General features: G+C 44.4%; 1 protein-coding gene across 10 annotated transcripts in view; it reads left to right on the forward strand.

Annotated features, from left to right (window-relative positions):
* EPHA5 (EPH receptor A5) overlaps positions 1–24214 on the forward strand; it is a 205644-nt gene that overhangs the window by 173028 nt on the left and 8402 nt on the right. For 9 of the 10 annotated variants that reach the window (XM_027721662.2, XM_027721667.2, XM_027721664.2 and 6 more), the window contains 7 exons: positions 839–964; positions 1982–2167; positions 6478–6539; positions 9659–9868; positions 11695–11844; positions 16297–16490; positions 21422–21577. In XM_027721662.2, the coding sequence (XP_027577463.2) occupies positions 839–964; positions 1982–2167; positions 6478–6539; positions 9659–9868; positions 11695–11844; positions 16297–16490; positions 21422–21577 (1084 nt within the window). Of the gene's footprint in view, positions 1–838; positions 965–1981; positions 2168–6477; positions 6540–9658; positions 9869–11694; positions 11845–16296; positions 16491–21421; positions 21582–24214 lie in introns of those variants that run through there. The other variant, XM_027721670.2, reaches the window with a different exon arrangement.

Here is a 24214-nt window from a genome sequence, read left to right on the forward strand (position 1 = left end):
AGCATTTGAAGAGCCTTCCTTCATCAAGTGTTATGGGATCTGGGCACGGGTAACAGTGAGGTGCCTTTTGGGGTGGAAAAGGCACAAACGCATCTTGAGTGAAAGTCAAATTTCCATTAGTGCTATATAATGAAGGCAGCAGGAAGCAAATCAATTAAGAGCCACAGTGTAATGTAGCTGTCTCATTAGACTGATGAGCAATTCTTCATGTGAGTTGTCTTAATGATTGTCAAAACAAACTTATAATATGGATAATGAAAATACTTTTTCCCCTCTCAAATCCTGGAGAAAAAGCCTACTATCCATTATATTTATGCTGGTACAACCCACAGGCTTTGTACTGCAAATATGCAGTTCATTTAAATCTCAGTAATGCCATCTGAAATAATGTGGCTGATTAATTAACTAGTATGTGAGTGGTAGGGCATATTTTGTTTCAGTTCTCCGTCAACCCCTATCCATCCAACTTGCTTCACAAGTTGCTCCTGTAACATCTTGGTTTTTGCACTTTTCCTCCTGGTGTACTCTCTCCAGTTCCAGAAAAGGATCCTTTTGCACCAGACCCCCGACCAGCCCATTACACAACACCAAAAGGGACTTTTAGCTGCGCATCATTCCAGCTGAGCACTGTGATGTACTTTTCTAAATACAGTGAAGTTGCACATGCGTCACGTATAAACTAAATATCATTTTCCAAGAATAGTATTAATTTTCACCATAGAAGTAGACTTCCTTGCTGCAATGTTTTCCATCAAAGCAGAGTTCAAGGGACAGGAGTGTGTAATGCCCATCTTCCGTATTATCATGCGCCATTAATGTTTTAAATTTGTGTCTACAGTTAAGCTGCCTGGAGTAAGGACCTACATTGATCCCCACACCTATGAGGACCCTAATCAAGCTGTCCACGAGTTTGCTAAGGAGATTGAAGCTTCATGCATAACTATTGAAAGAGTTATTGGAGCTGGTACGGAAATGCATTTCATGACCCTTAACAACGTGAAGGGTTGGCTTTCTTAATATAAGAGATCTGGGAAGGGCCATGAAATATTTGAGCTGTTAGTTACTCTGCAAGTGATGGTGAGCATGTTCCAACTGAAGTTTGGGACAAACCTCCCTTTGTCTGCAGTTTTGAAATGCAGTAACTGAACTGAAAGTGTCAAAAAATGGTCACATTTGGACCAAGCTGAGTTATTTCAGTGGATGCTAAGGGAAATGAGTCACTTAATTTTCACTTTTTTTTTGCCATTTTAACCTTTTTCACCTCCCTCATAAAGGCCAGTCTTGAAGAAAAAATTAAGAAGTCATCTGGGAGATTAAAAAAGCACAAACCAAAGTCCAAAGCTTTAAACTTCCTTGGTTAAAAGAAGAAACTCCATTTTCTTTTCAGTTAAGCTGTTTGTTTAGATTTGCATCCAACTTTAGGAGTATTTTCAATGATGTAAAATTATGGGTTTGGGGGTAATTTACTATTCACCAGAAAAAAAGATCCATTTGGGTTACTTTTTTTAAAAGTAGTCATAAAATTGTAAAGGGTTTATATTCTATGAAAATATATGTTAGTGTGAAAAGCTAACAGCATTCCAACTATGTAACTTACCAAAGGAAGGTTAAGAAGCAAGTGGTTTGTGTTTTACACCTATCCATACAGGGCCATGGTATAGAATGTGACAGGACTTTTTCATCTAGTAGACAAAAGTATGAAATGAAAAAAAAGCCCAGTAGAATATAAAGCATAGCTTTTTAAATAAAGGAAAAATACATTTTTATTCCTAGTTTTCTTGTGCTTATGAATTACTTGGCTTTTGGTACACCAGCTATTTGAGATGGTGATACTGTGATGTTCAGCAATCCACATCCATGAGTGCAGGGCAACCCTGCGTGCTTTTGATCATCTGAGGCTGAGCTGCATCCTGTAGACACATGTGTGTCATGCGTTCCCTGGACACGCTGTGATCCCATGTTTCCTGACTTTTCTCCGAAGGTGAATTTGGGGAAGTCTGCAGTGGGCGGCTGAAGCTGCAGGGAAAGCGTGAGTTTCCAGTGGCTATCAAAACCCTGAAGGTGGGCTACACAGAGAAACAGAGGAGAGATTTCTTGGGAGAAGCAAGCATCATGGGGCAGTTTGACCACCCCAACATCATCCACCTGGAAGGCGTCGTCACAAAAAGTAGGTACAAGTTGGTGTGGACTGTTCTTCTTGAACTCTGGCCGATGGGAGAGTTGGTCAGGGGAAAAAGACTGAAGTTATTCACTTTTTGACTGTACCTTTCTTAATTCCTCAAAAAAAAGTGAACTTCATTGCCTGAAGTGTCACACTTGATAGGTCCAGCCAGAAACAGGTTTCCCAACACAGTAAAGGGGGTTTGTGCCCAAAGGGTTTTGGTGTTCATCCAGCTACAATGAATAGATAATAGCTAAAATGATACAAAACTGTAACTGCCTCTGCAGACCTTGCCTCACTTTGGCATAATATGCATGGTTTAAGAGCAAACCCCTCTTTGAAGGCCCAAAATCAAATGACACAGAAATGGGAGGTGTTTTTGGCCAGTCTCATGCAGTGTGTAGATGATAGAGATGGCAATATGCCTGGGATATCTGGATGCCAGTGCCTTGCAAGTAGTTCAGCAACAAATACCACCTGCAAAATGCAAGAGCATTTCGAACGCAGCAACACCAAGCCAACCACTAAGTTTTCCAACCAGACTTGCCTCTTATTTCTACCTTTATTTGTTCACTTTTGAAACCACGTGATCCCCAAGGTGAGCAAAGATGTGCTAGGAAGTAGAAAATGATTTCTCAGGCAGGAAAATGAGGAAGATTTTGCTACCAAGAGTCTGGGAGAGGGGGGGAACCCATCCCACAACCCCTGATGATTTCCAGCGGTCATCTTTTGAGAAACCACTGAAGCAAAGCCCACAAGAGGGTAGGACTGATGGTCTAGTGATCACTCACATAGGATGTGAGCAAGAACAGAAGGTTTCCAGAAGCAGAGAAGAAGAACAGGATTGTAGGTGAAAATGACAGGACTGTATAAAACCACAGTTAAGGCAAGGTCCCCCTGGGATCTGATAGTGATGCCCCTGGTAGTAGTTGCCCATGATGCTGGCATATAGATTATGAGTGGAGTTGAGGGCTTGAGGAAAATGTGAAATGTTGGCAAAACATCTCAGCACAAGAGTTACTGAGATCTGACTTTTCAGTTAGCAAAACCTTCCATAACTTTCCCAGCCCAGTTCTTCTCCGAATTACTGTATGCACTGAAGATAAGGGTGGGGAAAGGGACAGCACATCCAAATGTGCCCAGTCCAAGCCTCTCTGGCTGTTGGTGCTGTGCTGAGGCTGTCGAAAATGTTCAAAGGTGTTGTTACTCATTCATTTTAAAGCCTTGAAGGATCTACATTATTTGCATCAAGGATTATTTTGTTGAAAAGAGCTACTACTTTATTTTAAGGTGTCCCTTAAGTGCAGAAGCACCAGCCTCACAAGTGTGAATGGCTGTCTCCCTCTTGTCTTAATGTTTGGCAACATCAGAGCTTAGTTACTACTGTTCAAGGGGCGGTGTTTGGTGCCATGTGGCTGCTCTTGGTACTATTTGTCATTAATCAGAGGAAGTGTCTCCGACACTAGTTCTTTCTCAGAGCTGCACTAGGCAAGGTATAGAGATGCTAGCTGTTTGTCTGGTTCACATCCTTATAACCTACACAGAATCAATGCTGTTTTGCAATCAGCAGCCTTTTCTTGCATTTTTCCCATGAAATTGCATTTCCTAAGATTTTTAAGAGAAGAAAAAAAATAAGCAAAATAGATTTCTCCTAAAAATTGAATAAATATCAAAATCTGTCAGGGACACCTTGTGTAACTCTTAATACATAAAAGCTCCAATTTCTAGTCCTCCAGGGATGTGGAATATTGGACAGGAAGAGACTGATGATTAGACATCCATGAAAGCTGCTATTGGCATGGGCTTGAGTCTTTCTGGCCACTGGGGCCTCAGGGGGTGGATGGGAAATCCCACTTTCAGAGAGAATGTGCCTCCCTAGCAAGCTACCTTTTATATAAAGTGGCTGTCTGCTCCAAAGACTGTGGAAACACCAGAAGCTCTGCTTCCGAATTAGACTTGGAGCAACTGGAGTTTGGATGCAGGGTGGGTACATGCACCCTTAGTTTGTCATTAGCTCAGTGCATGCTAGTTTACTCCATTCAGGATTTCTTCCAGCAGCGTCTTCACAGCTTTTTTTCTTTTCTTTTACGTGCACTAAAACAACCTTCATGAATCACAAACTATGTTGCTGTCTCAAAGTATTTTTTAACTTCTTTTTCCCTTCAGTGTTTCATTCATTGGCCTATTGGAGATTCAGATCTTAGGGTAAAATGTCTTTGCTTCATCACGATTTATTTTGGAAGTAAATTAAGTGAAATCGAATTAGACCATTTTTAATTCTGAAAGATAATATCGTGCAGGGGCTTCATACCATTTAACTAATATAGTTCAAATGCACGCCTGAGTTAATTTGGATTAACCATCTTCATTGTCCCCTTGCAGACAAACCCTTAGCTATTTCTGCTCTACAAAGGTAGTGACAGTCCTGTTTTCATTTGCATGCCATTTGGTTGTGCTGATGGTGCGCACGTTGCATTAGTACTTTGATATGGGTGTCATCCACATACATTTTATGGCCACGTAATGCCAGCAGGAGAGAGCCCTGCTGATGCAGAGAGTCAACCCAGTGCTTTAGAAGGGCCAATGTTTGCTTTTCATTTACTTCGTTGAAAGCTATCTATTTGTGTCTTTATTTCCACGCTCTTGGATATGGGGTTAATTTATTCTGTGATTACTGTCAACCTGCAGCATTCAGATAATGAAACATAAGTGCCAAAAATCTTGTTTTCTTTTCTCTGATGGCAGCCAAAGGCAGGAGTCTGGAGGAGGTCCCCCAGGGTGGTGGCGTAATGAGACACCATTCTCAGTGCAATGCTTGCCTTGAAGTGTCAGAGATAAGGGGCACCATGCTACAGACGAGTGTTTAGTGTTTAAAAACAAAAAAAAAAATTAATTTTGAGGCATTCCTGGGATTTTTCTTCCCTGCAAATCCACTGGCACATTTGCCAACCAATAGCAATGGCTCCCTCCCATGTGTAGCCCATGTTGTGCGTAGACAGATGGCTGTCATCCTTGAAGATGGGGCCAGTTATTTTATTTGGGACTCAATATTTTTCATGATCCCAAAGTGCATTTCTCATATTAAAAGTAATACTTTTGGCAAGTTTCAAGCTCAGGCAATAGCTGTGATAGGAACTTAAAAGCATTGAAGCAGCACAGGTCTCTCATGCTGCAAAGGTAGTGTTTGCACAGCAATGAGTATTTTGATGGACAGCTTCAAAATTACCTTTATTGTGTAGATAATTAAGCAGTAAATTAGGTAAAATAGTTAAGGTAATGGTAAAGTGGGAAAAATTAGGATCTATCTAAATGGTGGAATATGTGCCGATTTTTAGTATTTACCTTCCTGTGCATGTTGTGACACACAGCAGCTCTCGTTGATCATTTCTATGAAAGACATTTATAATGCACTTTACAAATAATTGGCAGCTCCTCTTTTGTCTGTGCTTCTTGCTAGCTAATGGAAATTGATTTAAATAAAAAATAATTTACATGTTCTTATAAGATTTCATTGAATTTACAAGGAATGGAGCTCACCACATTAATTATTGCTATGCCATTGTGGCAAGCTAGCGAGAAATTAGATATAAAAACTGAGGAAAAACTATATATAATTACCATTAAAATGACTCGGGCATGAAAATTAATCAAACAGATTTGGAAAAACATTATTATTCCTGTCAACAATAGGAGACCAGATCTTTTGTTAAGAACTTTGATTTCCACTTGCACTCATTCCATACTTAACTAGCTTTTGTTCTGCAGCATAAATATTCCTTTTCTTACTTCCAATTGTGTTTACAAGTCACATGGGATTACATGAATTAGAAGGGATGTAATCCCATCCTTTCCTCTTCTTGATTTTGGTGGCTACCAAGCTCGAGCTTCAGATCATCCTGGTTGCTCCTTTTGGGCTCCCGTTGTTACTTCAGGGTGTTAAAGCTCTAGGGAGGAGTCCAAAGAGGTTGCTTTGTGCAATTTGGCCTCTGCAAGCTTTCGGCTTGTTGGTGAAGCTGAGAAGAGGGTTGCAGAGGTTCAGCTTGCAGCCTCTTACTCAGTCATCATCTAAACACTCTAGGGCTTGGTACCTATAACAATATGGGATTACTTTTTCGTCCCCTCCTCCTCAATTCCCCTACTTCTATATATACTCTGGGAAAAAACACTTGTCCTCTTGCTGAGACAGCAGTATCTTGGTGTAGATTTACTGTTGCATGCCTGTATATTCACATGCAGATGCACTATGAAAAGACTTCTGTATTTTCATGTTTTTTAAATAAATTGCTTACAAACTCGTGCACTTTTTTTTTTTCCAGGCAAACCAGTAATGATAGTGACTGAATATATGGAGAATGGTTCTCTGGATACATTTTTAAAGGTAATACTTAGATTCTTTCTCCAGAGGGTCCTTGGTTAAGGTTTGAGTTGTTTACAGAGGGTTAATATCAATGAAAATGTTTGCTGGGTACTGGTGCTGTCTGGAGGGAGGAATAACTCAGTCGTCTGTTTGATCTACATTTACACAGCATCATGAAGGACCTGGTGCATGCATTGATACAAACAGACAAGAATAAATTGGAGGATATTATGTTTATTTTAGAAGGCAGTTGCCTGCATGGAAATGATTAACTTCTCCTGAAAAATTTGATGTTTCAAGAGCACATCCACACCGCATCATGGCAAACTTGACTATGGGTTTCCCTTTCCCCATCCACGACGTGGGGGAGCCCAGCTCTAGTTCCTTCTCCGTCTGAAGAACCATTTCCGACGTCTTGTGGGACGGGGAAGGGGAACTCCATACACAGGGTTTTTCAGCCCCCGAGCCTGGAGGGGAGAGGTGCCCTCCCCTCCCCCCACCACCCACGTGGCTCCATGGCAGGCACAGAGACAGCACACCGGCGTGGAGAGGAGGCAAGAGAGAGTTTATTGTTGGGAAGGGGTTTATAAGGCTTTTAGGAGGGTCAAAGGGGAACCAATCACGAGTTCAGGGTCACACAGAAAAAACCATCAGGTAAGGGGTCAACAGCCAATAGGAAAGGGTTAAACAAAGGACCAATGGGACACCTCGGGACACCTTTCCCAGGACACTCCTGCATGGGAGATAACAGTTGCTGTGGGGGGTGTTGGGAAGAAGAAACACGTGTTTGCAAAGGGACCACAAAGAGCCATTTTAATGTTTAAACAAGTTTCTCATCAGATTCACTGCTACAGCCCACCATTTTTTATTCCCTAAAGATGAATATGTCTTATATTGATATATGGATTTTAAATTTACCTCATTCTCTTAGTGTCTGAGGGTGTCCCTATAAAACAGAAATTAAAAATGGTTTTATTGATGAAAACAAGTTTTTCACTGGCACAAACTTTCAATTTACTGCAGAACCAAACAAACTACTTATTGCTGTTAATTTTAGTTTCATTAGAGTCCAAATGGTTGTTTTCTTCTGTTTCTCGGAGGCAGTCTCGGCGTCCGGAGGGGCTGCGGCGGTGGCTGCTGCGGCCGCATGGCGGGACGGGGGGTTGCTGTGTGCAGCCAGGAGCAGGGTGCAGGCGGGATCGGCGGGGGCCGGGGCCGCCAGCAGCGTCGGGGTCTCGGCGGGGCGGCGGCGGCACCGCGGGTGTCCGGTCCGATCTGTTGCGGGGCAGGGTCCGCCCCGGGCGGCTCGGCGGGAGCTGCAGCAGCGAGGCAGGAGCGGGGCCGGCCGATGTCGGGGCTTCCCCGGAGCCGCGGCACGGGGCCGGGCTCGGTGAAAGTAGGCAGAGGTGGCTGGTTCCCGCGTCGGCTGAGGAAAACAAAGTCTCTGCACTCGGCAGGAGGAGGGCTGGCCGATGTAGGGGCTGCGGCGCGGGGCCGGCCCGGGGCCGGGCGGCGCGAGCGGCACGGCGGGCGGCGCGGGGCCGCGCAGGGGGATTGCTGCGGAGCTGTTTCGAGCAGCTTTAACCCTTTTTTCGCCATGCTGGCGTGGTAACTATCTTTCAGGTTAGCAAGCAGTCTTATTAGATGACTTGCAGATGGAATTACATATGTTCTTTAAGCTTGCTTTTTCTCTCTTAAAGAGGCATGCACACTTCTTGTAGTTACAGGTTTACAGGGGGAGAGGTTTAGGGAGTATGCCGAAGTTTCCTTAAAAGGGGATATGCCGGGCCTGCTCCTACCTGAATGTCCTCAGGAAGGTTGAAGATACTCAGATCAGGCTCCTCTCTTGTGGTGATGCAAGCCTGCTGATATCTTTTGCCGCTTAGACCCGGTTCGCCGTTGACACAGACGTCGCCCCAGCCTGTGCTTGGGATTGCTTTTATCTTCACAGAAGAGTTCAAACAATCGTGGCCTCACCACGTGGCCCAATTACGGCGAATTGAGGGGGATGGGGGAGACTTCGGGGCGCCGGGGAACACAGATATCGCATCTGTGCTTTAGGAATCCACCTATCTTCATAGAAGAGTTCAGCAAGATTCGTTTCCTCACACGGTGGGCACCAGATATGGGTTTCCCTTTCCCCATCCACGACGTGGGGGATCCCAGCTCTAGTTCCTTCTCCGTCTGAAGAACCATTTCCGACGTCTTGTGGGACGGGGAAGGGGAACTCCATACACAGGGTTTTTCAGGCCCCGAGCTTGGAGGGGAGAGGTGCCCTCCCCTCCCCCCACCACCCACGTGGCTCCATGGCAGGCACAGAGACAGCACACCGGGCGTGGAGAGGAGGCAAGAGAGAGTTTATTGTTGGGAAGGGGTTTATAAGGCTTTTAGGAGGGTCAAAGGGGAACCAATCGCGAGTTCAGGGTCACACAAAAGAAACCATCAGGTAAAGGGTCAACAGCCAATAGGAAGGGGTTTAACAAAGGACCAATGGGACACCTCAGGACACCTTTCCCAGGACATTGCTGCATGGGAGATAACAGTTGCTGTGGGGGGTGTTGGGAAGAAGAAACACGTGTTTGCAAAGGGACCACAAAGAGCCATTTTAAGACATGTTTAAACAAGTTTCTCATCAGGTATAGTGCTACACTTGACAGAGTTTTTCCATGAAACGTAAGAGCTAGAAAAGGGAAGATAGGGGAAGTGGTTAGAAATGCAATGTGACAAAATGAGGAAGAGCCCCTACCCCCAAATATTCACGTGTGAATATTTTACAGGTAGGATTTTGCAATTCGATACCATTCAGTTGGGCTGGCTGAGAAACAGCCCATCCTGGTTCCCTTATACACATAGCTACAAGTGTTCACTCCCAGTCACAGTCTCTTTATCAGTCACCACTGGAAACAGCTTGCTCCTTGATCTCCAGTTAAAAGAACTACATTTCCTTAGCTTTGTCTCTAGAGATCCTAATCTAAACAGTGAAACTTAGAAAAGCTTCGTGGTCAGAGCGTGGAAGTAATGAATTATTAATTTTCCTGATTTTCTTCCCTGGAGACTTGCCTTTGCATTTTTATTCATGCACACACAATCCTGAGGGTGCAGAGACTCTCAACTCATCAAATGTCTCCTTCCTTTTGCAGAAGAATGATGGGCAGTTCACAGTCATTCAGCTGGTTGGGATGCTACGAGGCATTGCATCAGGAATGAAGTACCTGTCTGACATGGGTTATGTACACAGGGATCTGGCCGCCAGGAATATCCTGATCAACAGTAACCTAGTCTGCAAGGTGTCAGACTTTGGCCTCTCCAGAGTCCTAGAAGATGACCCTGAAGCAGCATACACAACCAGGGTGAGTTAGGAGGATTTAGTTAGGATTGAGATCAAGAAGACCTTATTCCCTGCCACATTTTAGTGTTCAGGTTCTGTAGCAAAGAGGTTTCTACAAATCCAGGGCCTCTAAACTGTGCATGAGGGTTTGATCTGATGTTAACAGTTAATTGTTATCAGATTATTTTTGCAAAAGCCTTAAATTTATAGTGGGGATAGCCAAATAAGGCAGAACTTCATTAATAACTTTCAAGTTCAGGTTGGGTACATGAGTCAAAGCAGGCTTTGCAAAGTTGCCACGCTTCCAGCTCTACTCTGACCTCTTTGGTGAATACTAAAGGGAGGAAAGAGCAATTGCTTTGCTCAGGTACCCATGTGGAGATGTAAGCCATGATCTTTGGAATAATTTGACTGTTTTAAAATGTTGGTAAGTGTGTAACGAATGCCCATTGCAAATAATGCACATTGCCCCCAGTGTTACCCCAAGTAATTTGAGGGTAATTTCTCCCAACCCGAGAAAGAGCTTCTCCAACCTCAGTGCTCTGCCCCTGTTCATCCTCGGTCAATCATTTCAGGACATCAGCCCACCTATCCTATTGCGAGGCCACATGGCCCCAGCACTGAAGAGGGGGAGTGGACAGGACCCATCCTCAGCAGCACAGACTTGGAGAGAGCCTCCAATATTAATGGCAGTGATTGGCACACCTGGACGTGTCCTATTAGTGTGTTTTTCCAAGGGTATTGTTTTGCGGGTGGTGGGAGCTCTCTTAAGTCACATTGCCAGTTCCTGCAGAGATCTGGGAAAGGTCTTTCAGCTCTTGGCAGTCACAGCCCCGCAATGGGACTCAGTGCACAGCTGGACTAGCACTTCCCTGCAGGCTGGAGGGCTCTCGGCCAGCCCTGCTGTAGCTGCAGTGTACTGCCATGTGCTAATTGGCACTGCTGAGAATCTGGCCCCTCACTTAAGGCATGCCCTGATAAGGCTGTGAATAATTATTGGAAGAAGAGACTTCGTAAAAGTTGCTTTGGAAGCATGTTCCAAATCCTGTTATTTTTCCAATAACAAACACTGTGAGGGGGCATTCAGGGAGACCTTGCAATATTTAGCTCAACAGTAAGAGGAAGGGACTTCACAGTAAATATTTTTTTAATAAATCATGGGAGACAACTCTTTAAACCCAATGAGAAAAGTATTCCTTAGTCCAGAATCCCCTTTCCCTCCCCTTTTCCTTCTCAGAGCTGGTCTGAAGTTTGATTTCTAAAATGATAGGAAGGGGAAAAGGAAACAGCAAGGCACATTTGACAGCTGTGGCATCATCTTCAGTCCCACAGCAGAGGCTAAGCAGGCTGGTCTTTGCACACACAGATTTCTGTGCCTACACAGATCCCTCTGCAGGATCGGGACTGCATTTAAAAAAAAAAAAAGGCATTACTTCTGCAGCAATTTGCATGAAGCCCTCATTAGATCAAAGTCTTCCTTGGCTTCAGAGCTGTCTGTTCCTCCCCCGCTCGCTCTCAGAAATGGAGGAACTGTATTCCCTTACCAACCCGTGCAACATAATTGAGATGTTGATCCTATACATGTCCCAGCATTCAAACAACATTCAAACAACAAACCTTCAGGACAGCCAATTAGTAGGCAGCCTACAAATGCTTATGGGCTGAGATAATGTGGAAAGGGGCCCCATGCTGTCAAACAGATTTACTTTAAAATTCGATGTCTCTTTCCAGAGAGAAAATAACATCCCTTGGTGCTCTGAGGAGAGCTGTTTCGTCTTCTTTTGCATGTTCTCTGCCCTCCTCTGCAATCTGTTTTTTGTGGGTTTTTTCCATTTCTTTTCCTTTTAGGGAGGGAAGATCCCCATCCGATGGACAGCACCTGAAGCAATTGCCTTCCGCAAATTCACATCGGCCAGCGACGTCTGGAGCTATGGCATTGTAATGTGGGAGGTGATGTCCTACGGCGAGAGGCCTTACTGGGAAATGACAAACCAAGATGTAAGCACGTGTGAGAGTTGCTGTATGATGGGACTTTGAGGCTCAGCATTCATTCTGCAATCAGAGAGGCAGAGTGGGGACAAGATGAGGACAACTGCTATAAAAATGGCTTTGCTCCCCCATGCCAGACAGAAATGATCCTCCCATTTGATGCTCCTTTTTTTTGCAGCAACCCAGAATAGGCTGTGCACAGAGGGAAATGTGTCTGCACAGAGGCAAGCCTGCTTCCCCCAGCAGACTGCTGGAGCTTCACTAATGTTGTTAGAGCTGGAGCCTGTCCCTCCTCTGCTTAATGACAAAGGCCTGCCAGGGAATAGAAGCTGATAAACTGGCAGCATTTCAATCGTATGTTCAAACCCCTGCTGCCATGTAAAGCAGCAACTCAAGGGAGTCATGGTAAGGGCTTTGTTTCCGTGCACAAAAGCTGGGTGATTTGATCTAGTGACAGCAGTTCACAGAGCTGCATCTTGGTTGTTCATGCATTGCTGATCTCAAGAGAGTAGTTTTGCTCCTGTTGTGAACATCTTGTAAGTTTGTGCTAACAAAAGCTCTTATGATTCATTTGTACACTACCCTTCAAGTAGTGTCCCCTTGCTCCGAAGTTCCATTGCCCCCTTGAGCTTCTGACCTGAAGGCCACCCTCTGAAGCATCTCCAAACAGGGACATGCCTGGGGACACTGTCTCCTGTCTGACTTCAGCTCCAATCCCAGCCTGGCTAAGGATCTCTTGTTCCTACTTCAGGGCTACATTCTACCCTGAGCTCACCATCAAAATCTGTTCTTGTCCAAGGGTAAAAAACTTAAACCTGGGGTTGCCAGATTTTCTAGGCCCCTCCTTCCTCTTCACATCTCCAAGAACATGACAGTGAAGGTCTCCGAGGATGCCAACTAACGCATGAGGTTGGATTCACCATGAGGTATGCAGGGCAGCCCTGCTGCCTGTGGAGATCCTACCTCTGGATGGGTTTTCACCATGGGTTTCCTCTGATCACATCATCTGATGTTTTATCCTTTCTTCTTTTTTTAAGCAACATCCCTATCGCCATGACTTTCTGCCATTTCACTGGCAGCAAAGGCTCTGGCTGAGCATTCTGCATCTCCTGCATTTTCTTTGCGAGCCTTTGCCGTCAGTGGATGTTACTACCTGTCATGCTGAGCTGCTGTCTCATCTCACTTTGAGTCCAGGCATGGAAGCGGGTGGTACCTTTGAGACAGTCATGCCACCTGAGCACGTTGTTTGGCATGAATGCCCCATCGATTCTGCATTGCTGAGGCTGTCACATTTGCAGGAAGTTTGGTAAAGCAGTATGTGTCTACACAGGGATTTATCTCAATCAGATACACAGACTTTCTTCCATAGTCTGTACAGAAAATGCAGCACTTGAGAGCCAAGCTTTTCACTCACACTGAGCACTGTAACTATCTTTAGTGCTGTTGCCCTGGCATGGCACAGATGTTGTTCAGTAAATGCCAGGCTAAGATTAAGGCTGGTGCCAGTGAAATAATGCTCTGTGGCCAGGGGAGTCCCTGGTCTGGATCATAACATATGAACATCCACACTTTGCAGAACTGTTTCAAAAAACCCAAATGCCTCCATACACTGTGGGGCATAGAGTGAATTTCACACTTGCCCGGTGTGAAAGCAGAAAGCAGAGGACTGGTGAGATATTTATGAGCATCAGTTCCTACTCAAGCTTTGCTTGTGTAACCTCTGTGTGTTACTTGCCTCTGCCTATGTGCAGATGGCAAGTGCCTGGATGGTGGTGGCCTTGGACCTTAATTCAGGGCTGGGGCATGTTCCTCCTGCAATACAGCATTGGCTTTTGTGCAGAGGACCAAGGGGTCACATGAGTTTTGGACTCTGTTGCACCAGAGTTTCTTGTTGCATGGCTTGTAATTAAAGCACATCATTTGCAAGCAGAATTGATGATGAGAAAAATTATTCTCACCATGTTACAGATGGATTGCTTTAAAGGAGGTGCAGTGCAAGAGGGTAGCAGTGTTGTAACTGCGAAGGCCACAAACCACATTTTAAAGTCATACTGTTCTCTAGATGGCCCTCTAAAAATATGCTTTGGTTTGACCACAAGATAAAGCTTTGATGCAGGAATCGTTGAGAGGAATTTCGTGACCCGTGTTGCACAGGTTGCTAAGATAAATGATCATAGTGGTTGCTTTATAGTATTCGGAGTGGTGGATTTATGAAACGCAGAGCTAAAAGCGTTGCTTTGGTTTACTGGAATGGACTATCCCAAATGTCCTCTCACAAACATCCGGTTCAGATATCCCAATCCATAAGTGAGTAATGCTTGTCCAGAAGAGGGAGAGGGACAAAAATGCCTCCTTAGGTGCAAATTTTAGCTCCTCAAGTCTTACAAAGCAGTACACACCAATAAATGGAACAGCAAATGTGCCATTTTCTCATTTTCTAAGCATTGTGTTGACTACAAGTGACTTAGTCTTTTTTGTTTCATTCTTTTGCTCGTCTTATTGCTAGAACTCAGAGGGTACCTTCAGATGCAGGAGGGTATTTCAGCGTCCTAGCTCCTCGCAGTATTTTGATACCATTTACATTGTATGGCCAGCATGAACGACATCCTGTAAATTGAGTTAACACTATTGATTGTGCTGTTACTGCCAGGAATATCAAACACGCATAACCCCATTGCAGATGTAGTTCAGATATTCTGAGCTGGTGCCAGATGGTCTGCTCCCTGTCTTGCTACTATTTTCTTTCTGCTACAGCTGGAGGGGGATCCATTACTGTTATAAATACACACATGGACACAGCAAATAATATTCTCATGGCTGTGCCACACCAAGGCTTTTTTTATAGGGCAGCTGCAAATTTGGAATCAGGGACCAGCTGGAAAGCACGATGTGAAGAACAGACAGTGCAGATACCATACTGTGGTGGGGCTGGGTTTTGATGCTGGGAGCAACAGCCAGATCTTAGAAGAGATTGTCTTGCAAGTGTAGGTTGGGTGGAGAGTGGTGCAACTGCTGCACCGACAGATGAAATCTTAGATGGGTGCACAAAGACTGCATACATTGTGGCCGAGATCTTCAGATGTGCTTGCTACCCTTGGAGGAGATCATAAAGCCTCGCCTAACTGCCTCTCTACTGCGTACATCCTTAGGGAGTTTGAGGTTCCTGCTACTGCTGCTCAGCCAGCCTGGCTCATTCCTAGGACTCTTCCGCTTAACAAAAAGCTCTGTGGTGGAGAACAATTCAAAAGCAATTCATGCCATCCTGAATTTTGGAGCCTTCTGAAATGCAATGCCAGCCTGATGCAGCTCTTCCTGTACTGCTCATCTAGGTCTAAAGATCACGAAAACAACTTCCATCCTAACCCCTTAGCCTTCTTTTTAAACACAGGATGTTTTCAAATCATGAGACGGTGCCTAGAATGAATGTCATCTGTGGCATTCAGTTCTTGGAGTCCCACAGTGAAGCACTGTGGTTTTCCACATAGCAAATGTCTTCTTCCACCCTCTTTTGGTCAAGGAGTCTTGGGAGTAGAGGGTGTGAAGATGGGCTGTTGGAACTCTCTTGGCACAGACGCAGACCCTTGTGGCTTGAAATGTGAGCTGCATTCTCCTGAAAATTGTAATGGTTCAAAATGGGAACTGCTGGGCTTGGAGCCCTGCTGTAAATCTGCCCCAAACTGGGGAGAACAAGTTGCTTTCTTAAATTCTTCCCTCATTTATTCATTTCTGCTTTTCAAGAGAGCAGGCAGCACATGTGCATACCACTTGTTTTAGATATGAAACCATAGATGGTTTGTATTTGAAATCAGTGCAACAACTCCCCTGGTTTTAATTTACATACTCTTGGGCTGACATTTTAAATTCCTGGCAGAAATGCGGCCACACTGAGAAACAACTAGACCCAGACAGTATTGAATGATATATGAGATGGTTGTTCTGCCTCTGCCTTGAATCCATCCATCAATTAACATTCAAAGTCTCTTTTGAAATACAGTCAGACGTTTATTACTGTAATACAAATTTGTGGTCTAGCACATGCCTTTTCATTTAAAAAGAAACCAACATCTGAATAAACAAAATCAGTGCACTCCATGAAGATGCCAGAAAGCCCTGTAGGTTGCTTTTTGTGGACTTAGCATAGGCTCCAAGAGTTTCCTGCCATATAACCTATCGACCACAACTGAGCTTTGAACAAGTACAACCTGACAATCTGGCCCCCTGGTTGCAGCAGTGCCTTGGCTTTCTAGATTTACTTTGCAGTGACCAAAAATTGAGTTATTCAACATCCCATAGAAAATATGAAAGATAGAGGGTTCAGTGGACTTGCCTTTTATAGACAGAATTGGGATGTGGCAGGATTCTACATGAGTCTATTGCTGGTTCCAAATTTCTGTATTTAAGTCAAGTTGCATTTGGGAAAAAGGCAAGAGGAAGAAAAGCCTTGTGTTTTGTCTCCCGTAGGTGATTAAAGCTGTGGAGGAAGGCTATCGCCTGCCAAGTCCCATGGACTGCCCTGCTGCTCTTTACCAACTAATGCTCGACTGCTGGCAGAAAGACCGCAACAGCAGGCCCAAGTTTGACGAAATTGTCAGCATGTTGGACAAGCTCATCCGTAACCCAAGCAGCTTGAAGACGTTGGTTAATGCATCGAGCAGGTACAAACACAAGCCAGAACCATTTCTCAGATCAAGCTCCTTGTCTGAATACCCACCTCTGGGGTTGAATTGTCTCTGATTATTTAGCCTGTGTGCATCTCTGGGTGGATGTTCCTCCAGCTTCATTGTGTCCAGGAGAGTTTTCTCAAATCAACTTTTTCTATTGCAGTCGGCAGCCAGGTGAGCAGTTCACTTACTTTAAATGCAGTGCTGCTGTGACAAAGAAAATTACTGTGGTCTGTCGTTTAGAAACAGGAGTTTCAGCAGTATTTGTAGGTCTATGATAAAGCTACCTGTGCTGTACTCCAAGGTTAGAGACAGCAAGACTTGAGTGCATGAAGTAAATGCTGCTCAAATTGTCTGCCTGTTGACTTTATTTTGGTAATACAAATGAAGAGTATCTCTTGGCTAAACTTTTTGGATGTGCAAAGCTCAGAGATGTCCAGGTACATCCTTTCACAACTACTCCCAGGCGTGCTAGGCATCACTAAAAGTTGTGAGAGACTTGGTAATCATGAGAGGATCTTTTTGGTTTCTAACGCACTCAAACACTTCGCTAAAACAACATTAAATAAATAGAGCAGCCAGTTTGCATTTAAACATGAATCTGAATAGCTACACAGCTACAAGTAAAGTAAGCACAGTCGAGAAATAAAGCTGCACTTGGGGAAAAAGAGCTAAATATTTTTTAATGAGTTCTAGTACTGGCTTCTCCACCATACTGGAGTCTTGGACAGGCTTTTTCTGTGAGCCATCAGTGTTTGCTAATCACTCAGTCCCTTGCAAGGTCATGAAGGAGTAATGAATATGTATATCACTGATGCTTCACTGGTGGCAGTGGAGCTCCCCTAATTAACACTGGATAAGGCCCTTCAGAAAGACTTATTCTCAGAGAAGGGAAAAAAAAGAGGTGTTGTTTTCCTAGGGCAGGTATGAGGGAAATAAGTTGAGGTTAGACTGGTGGTGTGGACCAAAACAGATATACTATTGTGAGCTTATAGTCATTTGTCTTCACACCTTCCAAGTGGGTCTTGCACTGCTACATGTGGCCCATTTCACCTGTTGCAGCTGGACATCTCCACAGTGGCATGTCCCCGTATTTGGCATTTCATGCACTAGAAGAGAAGAACCTGAAATCTCTGTTAATTTTTAAATACAAGATGGATCTGATTCCTTGGGCTATTTTACGTGCATCATTTACTGTCTGAAGAAGAAATTACTCTTATTAGCAATTAGATGTAATGTCAGTGCCAGCAAACCTGCAGGAAGAGGTTTATGATAGCATAAAATATATGATATTTTTCTTTTATTTTCAGTTCAGAACAGTTATTTTCCAGGCCTGTTATGCAGTGGCTCATGCATGCTTTTATACCAAACTGTTATGCCAGAAAAGAGGAGAGTAGGCAGCAAACCATTTCCTTGAGCTGCTAAGCATTTTGCTGATGTTTTATTCCATGAACAGGTCCCTGTAATTCCAATCCTCTGCCTTTCAGAGCTGCTGTGAGTATTTTTGATATGGATGGAGCACCTGAGCAGCCAGGCTTTGGGGCTGTATTTCCGTACTCATAGATTGCTGTGCCCAGAACATAGTATTCAAAATGAATCATAATTTCAACGTAGAGCAGCTGTAAAGTATTTTTTTATATATGTAATGTGTTCTTTATGGAAATTCTCATTAATGCAAATAAGGGAGGAAGTCACTCTCTACATTACAGCATGTGCATATCAGTAGGTACCTCCTGACATTAGTGATGAAAATCCACTTCTCATTATGATTACTTAGGAGTTTTGAATTTCTCATGTGTATAAAATGTTATGGGAAGCCATTATGTTCTGGTACTGCAAGTATTCACATTTTATTGGACCCTTCAGCATTGCTATTAAGTAAACAAATAATACTAATGTGCTCATAAAATATATGAATATTCCTGAAGTCCTATAATAATATAATATCCCAACTCCCCTTCTAGTTGAAAGTCTTATAAATGTAATACCATCAGAGGCTGATCCAGAAAATGTTTTTTTACCTGTGGATAATAATCTTCACACTAGGCTTATGTTAGCTGTATGTCCCGCTTTACAAAGCAGGCGGCAAATCTAGTTTCTTTCCTGGCTGACCTTGGACAAGCTCTCTCTGCTCTCTGCACATCATTAGTAGGGCGGTGGACCTGTCCGTGGCACGAGTCGCTTGTGCTAGGTACTCTATCGATGCTTCTGCCATGGTGAAGGGTTATTATTTGCCTGAATTGCTTCTTCCGTGCATGGCATAACTGAGCAGGTAGCAATTGCCATGGCGAGGTCTGGAGTGAGGGAGCCGTTTACCTCTGGTTTCAGGGCTGGAGCATGGTTGGAGCATTGCTGCTCTCTGCAGGGCTCGCTGGATGTTGTCTGCATCTGAAACTCCCACATGACTGTGCAGGAGCAGCCTCTGAAGTGTTAACAGCAGCCTGCCGTTGATGGACACTGCCGGGAAATGTAATTTGGGTTTCAGCTTCCAGGCTCTGGGCTGCCTTAAGTTAATTATGAGCTTTAAAGGCAGAGGAAGAAAACAGAGCAGGAGGAGTGAAACTGAAGACTTTGAATTAAGAGTGACTGGGGGAGCCTGCTTGTAGCAGGGATCACAGAATTACGGAATATGCTGAGTTGGAACAGACCCACAAGGATCATCGAGTCCAACTCCTGGCCCTGCACAGGACCATCCCCAAGAGTCACACCATGTGCCCAAGAGTATTGTCCAAATGTTTGTTGAACTCTGTCAGGCTTGGTGCTGTGACAGGCTCTCTTCTCTGGAGAGCCTGTTCCAGCACCCAACCACCCTCTGGATGAAGAACCTTTTCCTAATATCCAACCTAAACCTCCCCTGACACAACTTCAGGCCTTTGCTTCAGGTCCTGTCACTGGTCACCACAGAGAAGAGATGAGTGCCTCCCCCTCTTCTTCCCCTCACAAGGAAGTTGTAGACTGCAATGAGGTCTCCCCTCAGTCTTCTCTTCTTCAGGCTGGACAGTCCAAGTAACCTCAGCTGCTCCTCATACCTCTTCTCCTCAATCATCTTTGTTGCCCTCCTTTGGACACTCTCCAGTAGCTGAATATCTTTCTTATATTGTGGTGCCCAAAACTGCACACAATATTCAAGGCAAGGCCGCCCCACTGCAGAGCAGAGCAGAACAATCCCCTCCCTCAACTGGCTGGTGATGCTTTGCCTGGTGCCCCTAGGACATGGCTGGCCCTCTTGTCTGCCAGGGCACAATGACTCGACCAGGACCCCCAGGTCCCTTTCCTCAGCACTGCTCTCCAGCATCTCATTTGCCGGTCTCTGTGTACATCCAGGGTTGCCCCATCCCAGGGGAATCCAGCACTTCCCCTTGTTGAACTTCATATGGTTGGTGATTGCCCAGTCCTCTAATTTGTCAAGGTCTCTCTGCAGAGCCTCCCTGCCTTTAAGGGAGTCAACAGCTCCTCCCAGTTTTGTGTCATCTGCAAACTCGCTTAGTATCCCTTCCAGTCCTACGTCCAAGTCATTCATGAAGATGTTGAAGAGCACTGGGCCTAAGATGGAGCCCTAGGTGACCAGTCCACTAGTGACCAGATGCCAGCCTGATGTAACCCCATTCAGTATTACTCTTAGTGCTTGGACCCCTGAACCAATTGTTCACCCACCACATGATGTGTTTATCCAGGTATGCTGGACATTTTGTCCAGAAGGCTACTGTGAAAGACAGTATCAAAAGCTTTACTGAAATCCAAAAAGACCACCTCAACTGTCTTCCCTTGATCAACTAGGTGGGTTACCTTGTTATAAAAGGAAATCAGGTTTGATAAGGAGGACTTTTCTCTCATGAAGCTGTGCTGGCTGTGACCAATGACAGTGTTGTCTTTTAGGTGTTTTTCAATACCTCCCAGAATAATCTTCTCCATAACTTTACCAGACACTGAAGTGAGACTGGCAGGCCTGCATATTCCAGGGTCCTCCTTCTTGCCCTTCTTGAAAATTGGAACAACGTTTACCAGCTTTGAGTCAGCTGGGACCTCTTCACATTCCCAAGACTGCTCAAAAATCATTGAGAGAAGTTTTACAATTACATCAGCCAGCTCTTTGAGGATTCTTGTATGAATCTCATCAGACCCCATCCATTTGGAGGGATCCAGCTGGAGCAGCAGATGCCGCACAATTTCAGGGTCGACTGGGAGTTGGTCATTCTCGCAGTCATGGTCCTCCAGCTCAGGGCACTGAGATCCCCTTGGTCTGTCATCCATGCTGAAGACAGAGGCAAAGAATGCATTAAACACCTCTGCCTTGTCTCTGTCCCTGTTTGTGAGGTGACTATCCTCATCCTGTAGCGGTCTGATGTTATTTCTGTACTGCCAGTTGCCATTAATATATTTGAACTCTTTTTATTGTCCCCTATATTTCTGTCCAGCTTCAACTCCAGCTGAGCTTTGGCCACATGAATTTTCTCCCTGAAGAGGCAAGCAGAATCTCTGTATTCTTCCCACGTCACTTGACCTTGCTTCCACTTGGCATATACCTTCCTTTTTTGCCTTAGCTCCAAAGGAGATTGCTGCTCAACCAAGCTGGCCTTCTGCCTTGTCCGCTTGACTTCTGACATTTGGGAATTGCCTGTTCCTGTGCCCTTAGGGGTGTAGCTCGAAAAGTGACCAGCACTGATGGACCCCAGCAATCTTCCCTCCTTTTTCTGCTTTTGGTAGGACCAGAAATGGCAGGAACTCAAAAGTGAGTGAAGTTACAGGTGAAGTGATGTGTTTGATACATTGCATAACAAGCCTGCTGGTAGGATTTAGGCTGCAGCAACCACTGAAAATGGAACAAAAGAATCATCTTTACCATATAAAAATACAAGTAACTTGAGTCATGTTGTGTACATCTCGATACTGATTCTGTTTGCTTCTTTGTTTTTGCTTGTCTTTAGAGTATCAAATCTGTTGGTGGAGCACAGTCCAGTTGGGAGTGGTGCCTACAGGTCAGTGGGTGAGTGGCTGGAAGCCATCAAAATGGGCCGATACACAGAGATCTTCATGGAGAATGGATACAGTTCAATGGATGCAGTGGCTCAGGTGACCCTAGAGTAAGTAGTGCCCAGATCATTTTCACCTCATTTTTTGGAATTGCAAGGGGAAGGGGGGGGAAGACAAACCGTTCAAAAATATGCAGGGATGAGACTGCAGAAAGGGAAAATATTACCCTTTGTTTGCAGTCTACAGTTTCTCATGTAGCACCTCTATTGATAACAAGTGCAGGCAAGACTAAAACTTACAGTCACTACATTGGCAGCCATCACTCTGGCTCTTTTACTCACAGATATTAATGCATGATTTTGAGTAATTGCCAGGCCGTCCTCTCAACCTAATAGCAGTTGATTATTTGAGGTTACCAACAAATAAAATCCCCACCCTTCTAGTAAATGTATAGGTGCTAGAGTCCCTGCTGAGATATACCAGCTTCACACCAGATTAGCTGGTTTCACGGTTGATCTGGATGTAACCAAGTGGACAGTCAAGCCCAGTAAGGCATGGAAATAGTATTCAACAGTAACAGAAATAGATACGGCCAGTGCCAATGGAAGAGCATCAGCAAACCCACAGCTCTAGGGGACAGACTTCGTGGCTGAGACTCTTTCTTCTGCATGTGCCCTTGGTTTTTGCACGTGAGTATGACTGCAGTTGGGGCAACAGCACTAAAATTACTTGCTAAATGCCTTGGGGCTGATAATTTGTTATGCTCAACCTTTAACTGCCTGACTTGCTTGTGTAATTATGCCAGATTTTTCTCCTACTGCCTGCCACTTTCTCAAATTCGCTTCAAAGCCTGCCTTTCTAGCTGGGTTAATTTGAGCTTAGTTTACTGCAGGCATTAGGGCAGAATGGGAAGAATTATGCTCTGTGCTGCTTGGGAGAAGGTTGTGTCTCCTCTCACCACATGCAAATTACCGGTGCACATACAGAATTGGCGCCGAGGGTTAAGAGTAAAACAAGAAAAATCCCCACACCCCACAGAACTGCAGCATTTCCTCCTGTCTGCCACAGGGCTTGCTGTGGAGCTCACTGTACAGCATAGGAGGTCCTTTACCTGTGATGCAGGTTGGTAATATCTCTGTGGAGTTCAGTTTCGCGTTACATACATGGAGGGAGTGCAGGAACATATCTGCTCTCACAGTGATTTTATTTGCTTCACTCATGTTATCAATTTGACCCTTACACCTGGACTCATCCAGCCTTTCTTCAGGCATTTACATGAAAACCCCGAGCTAGGGATGAAATCCTCTCTAGCAACTGTCTGGGAAGTCAGGGTACATGGATTTCTACCTAGATCCTTTTTTGAGTTCCTGAGATTCTTACATGTTGCTTCCCAGCCTAGTCTTGCGATTACATGCCATGTTACTTTGGCTTTTGAGGACTCCACAGTTTAGACTGGTAATCTACAAATGTTAACCAAGGAAGAGGACCATCCCCAGGATGCCCACACAGCAGCAATACTTAGTAGTTGAATGGAAAGAAGAGGGATAGGATGAAGCAGTAATTTAAGAGAAAAGGAGCATTCTCGTCTACTATACCACCTCATTCTTATAACCAGAGCAAATTCTGGTAGAAAATACAGATTGTCTAAAACATATCACAGATTTATTGTTGTTACATCACGTATTTATTGCTGTTTAGCTGAATTAGCCATGTCAGAAAAGAAAACTAGGCTTCTAGTTTGTTCCTCTTTAGAATTTTATGTAATTTCAGGAGCTCTAAATGAAATGCTCAGAAGTGAAATGCTTTGGTTTGGATCAGAGAAAGTGTTGAGTTTAAGCCCAAGTTAGTGGGCATTTTTGAAAGCAAATTAGAAGTTAGTCATGTAACTTCAAACAGTCTTACCATCCCTCTGTGCTGACACAGTCTTAGCTTTCCATGCTGCTGACAAAACTATTCCTAACCTCCCAATTCCTCAATTTCAGATATGAAATTTTCTCTTAATTTGACTTTAAAACTCAACTATTTCCCTGTGTTTACTCTTCGGTATTCCAGAAATTTCAAAAATATCCCCCAAGATCTTTTCAGGCTCCCCAAAATGTGTTTCAAAATGGTTGTTCTAATTGGCAGTGAACCAAGGAACCCATTATCTGTACAGTTCTAGCCAGAAAGGCAAGTTGGTCTGAAGTCTTCAGTGAAATAAATAATAGTTGCCAGAGATGCTCTGACCTCCAGCTGCAAAGCGCCTCTAAGGCCCCCTCACCAGGTCCCAGTATGTTCTCTATAGCACAAGTGTCATCCTGCTCACCCCAGTGGAGACAACATGTCTGAGCTGCTCAGCTTCAGCTTTCTTCTGGGCTTTTACAGCAGCAGAGCAGTACAAAGGAGCTGATGCCTGGGAGCCTAGGGAGCTTCTGGATTTTGGCTGTTTGAGTTTTGATAAAACGAAAGGAAGCATTTCATGGATCCATCTTGCATTTTAGTTGAAACTGAAAAAAAGGTTGAAACTAATTCGAGCTAGTTAGTTATCCATGCCAGTAAATAAATTCCCTGTCCCCACCCCAGCTACCTGTGGACAGAGGTGCTTGCAGAGATGCTTGCTTGGTTCTTCTCTCTCTCAGCCCACATACCTTTGTGTTGCAGTGCTGGTTTAACAAGAAGGCTTGACCCCACTCAGGTTTATTTTAGGGAAAACAGTGGAAGACTAATTAAAAAGCCAACTAGCCATCCAAATCAAAACTTCTCTCAGA

Source organism: Pipra filicauda, unplaced genomic scaffold (assembly GCF_003945595.2).
Source record: "Pipra filicauda isolate LSUMZ 115617 unplaced genomic scaffold, ASM394559v2 scaffold17_size4572894_pilon, whole genome shotgun sequence".
Taxonomy (NCBI): domain Eukaryota; kingdom Metazoa; phylum Chordata; class Aves; order Passeriformes; family Pipridae; genus Pipra; species Pipra filicauda.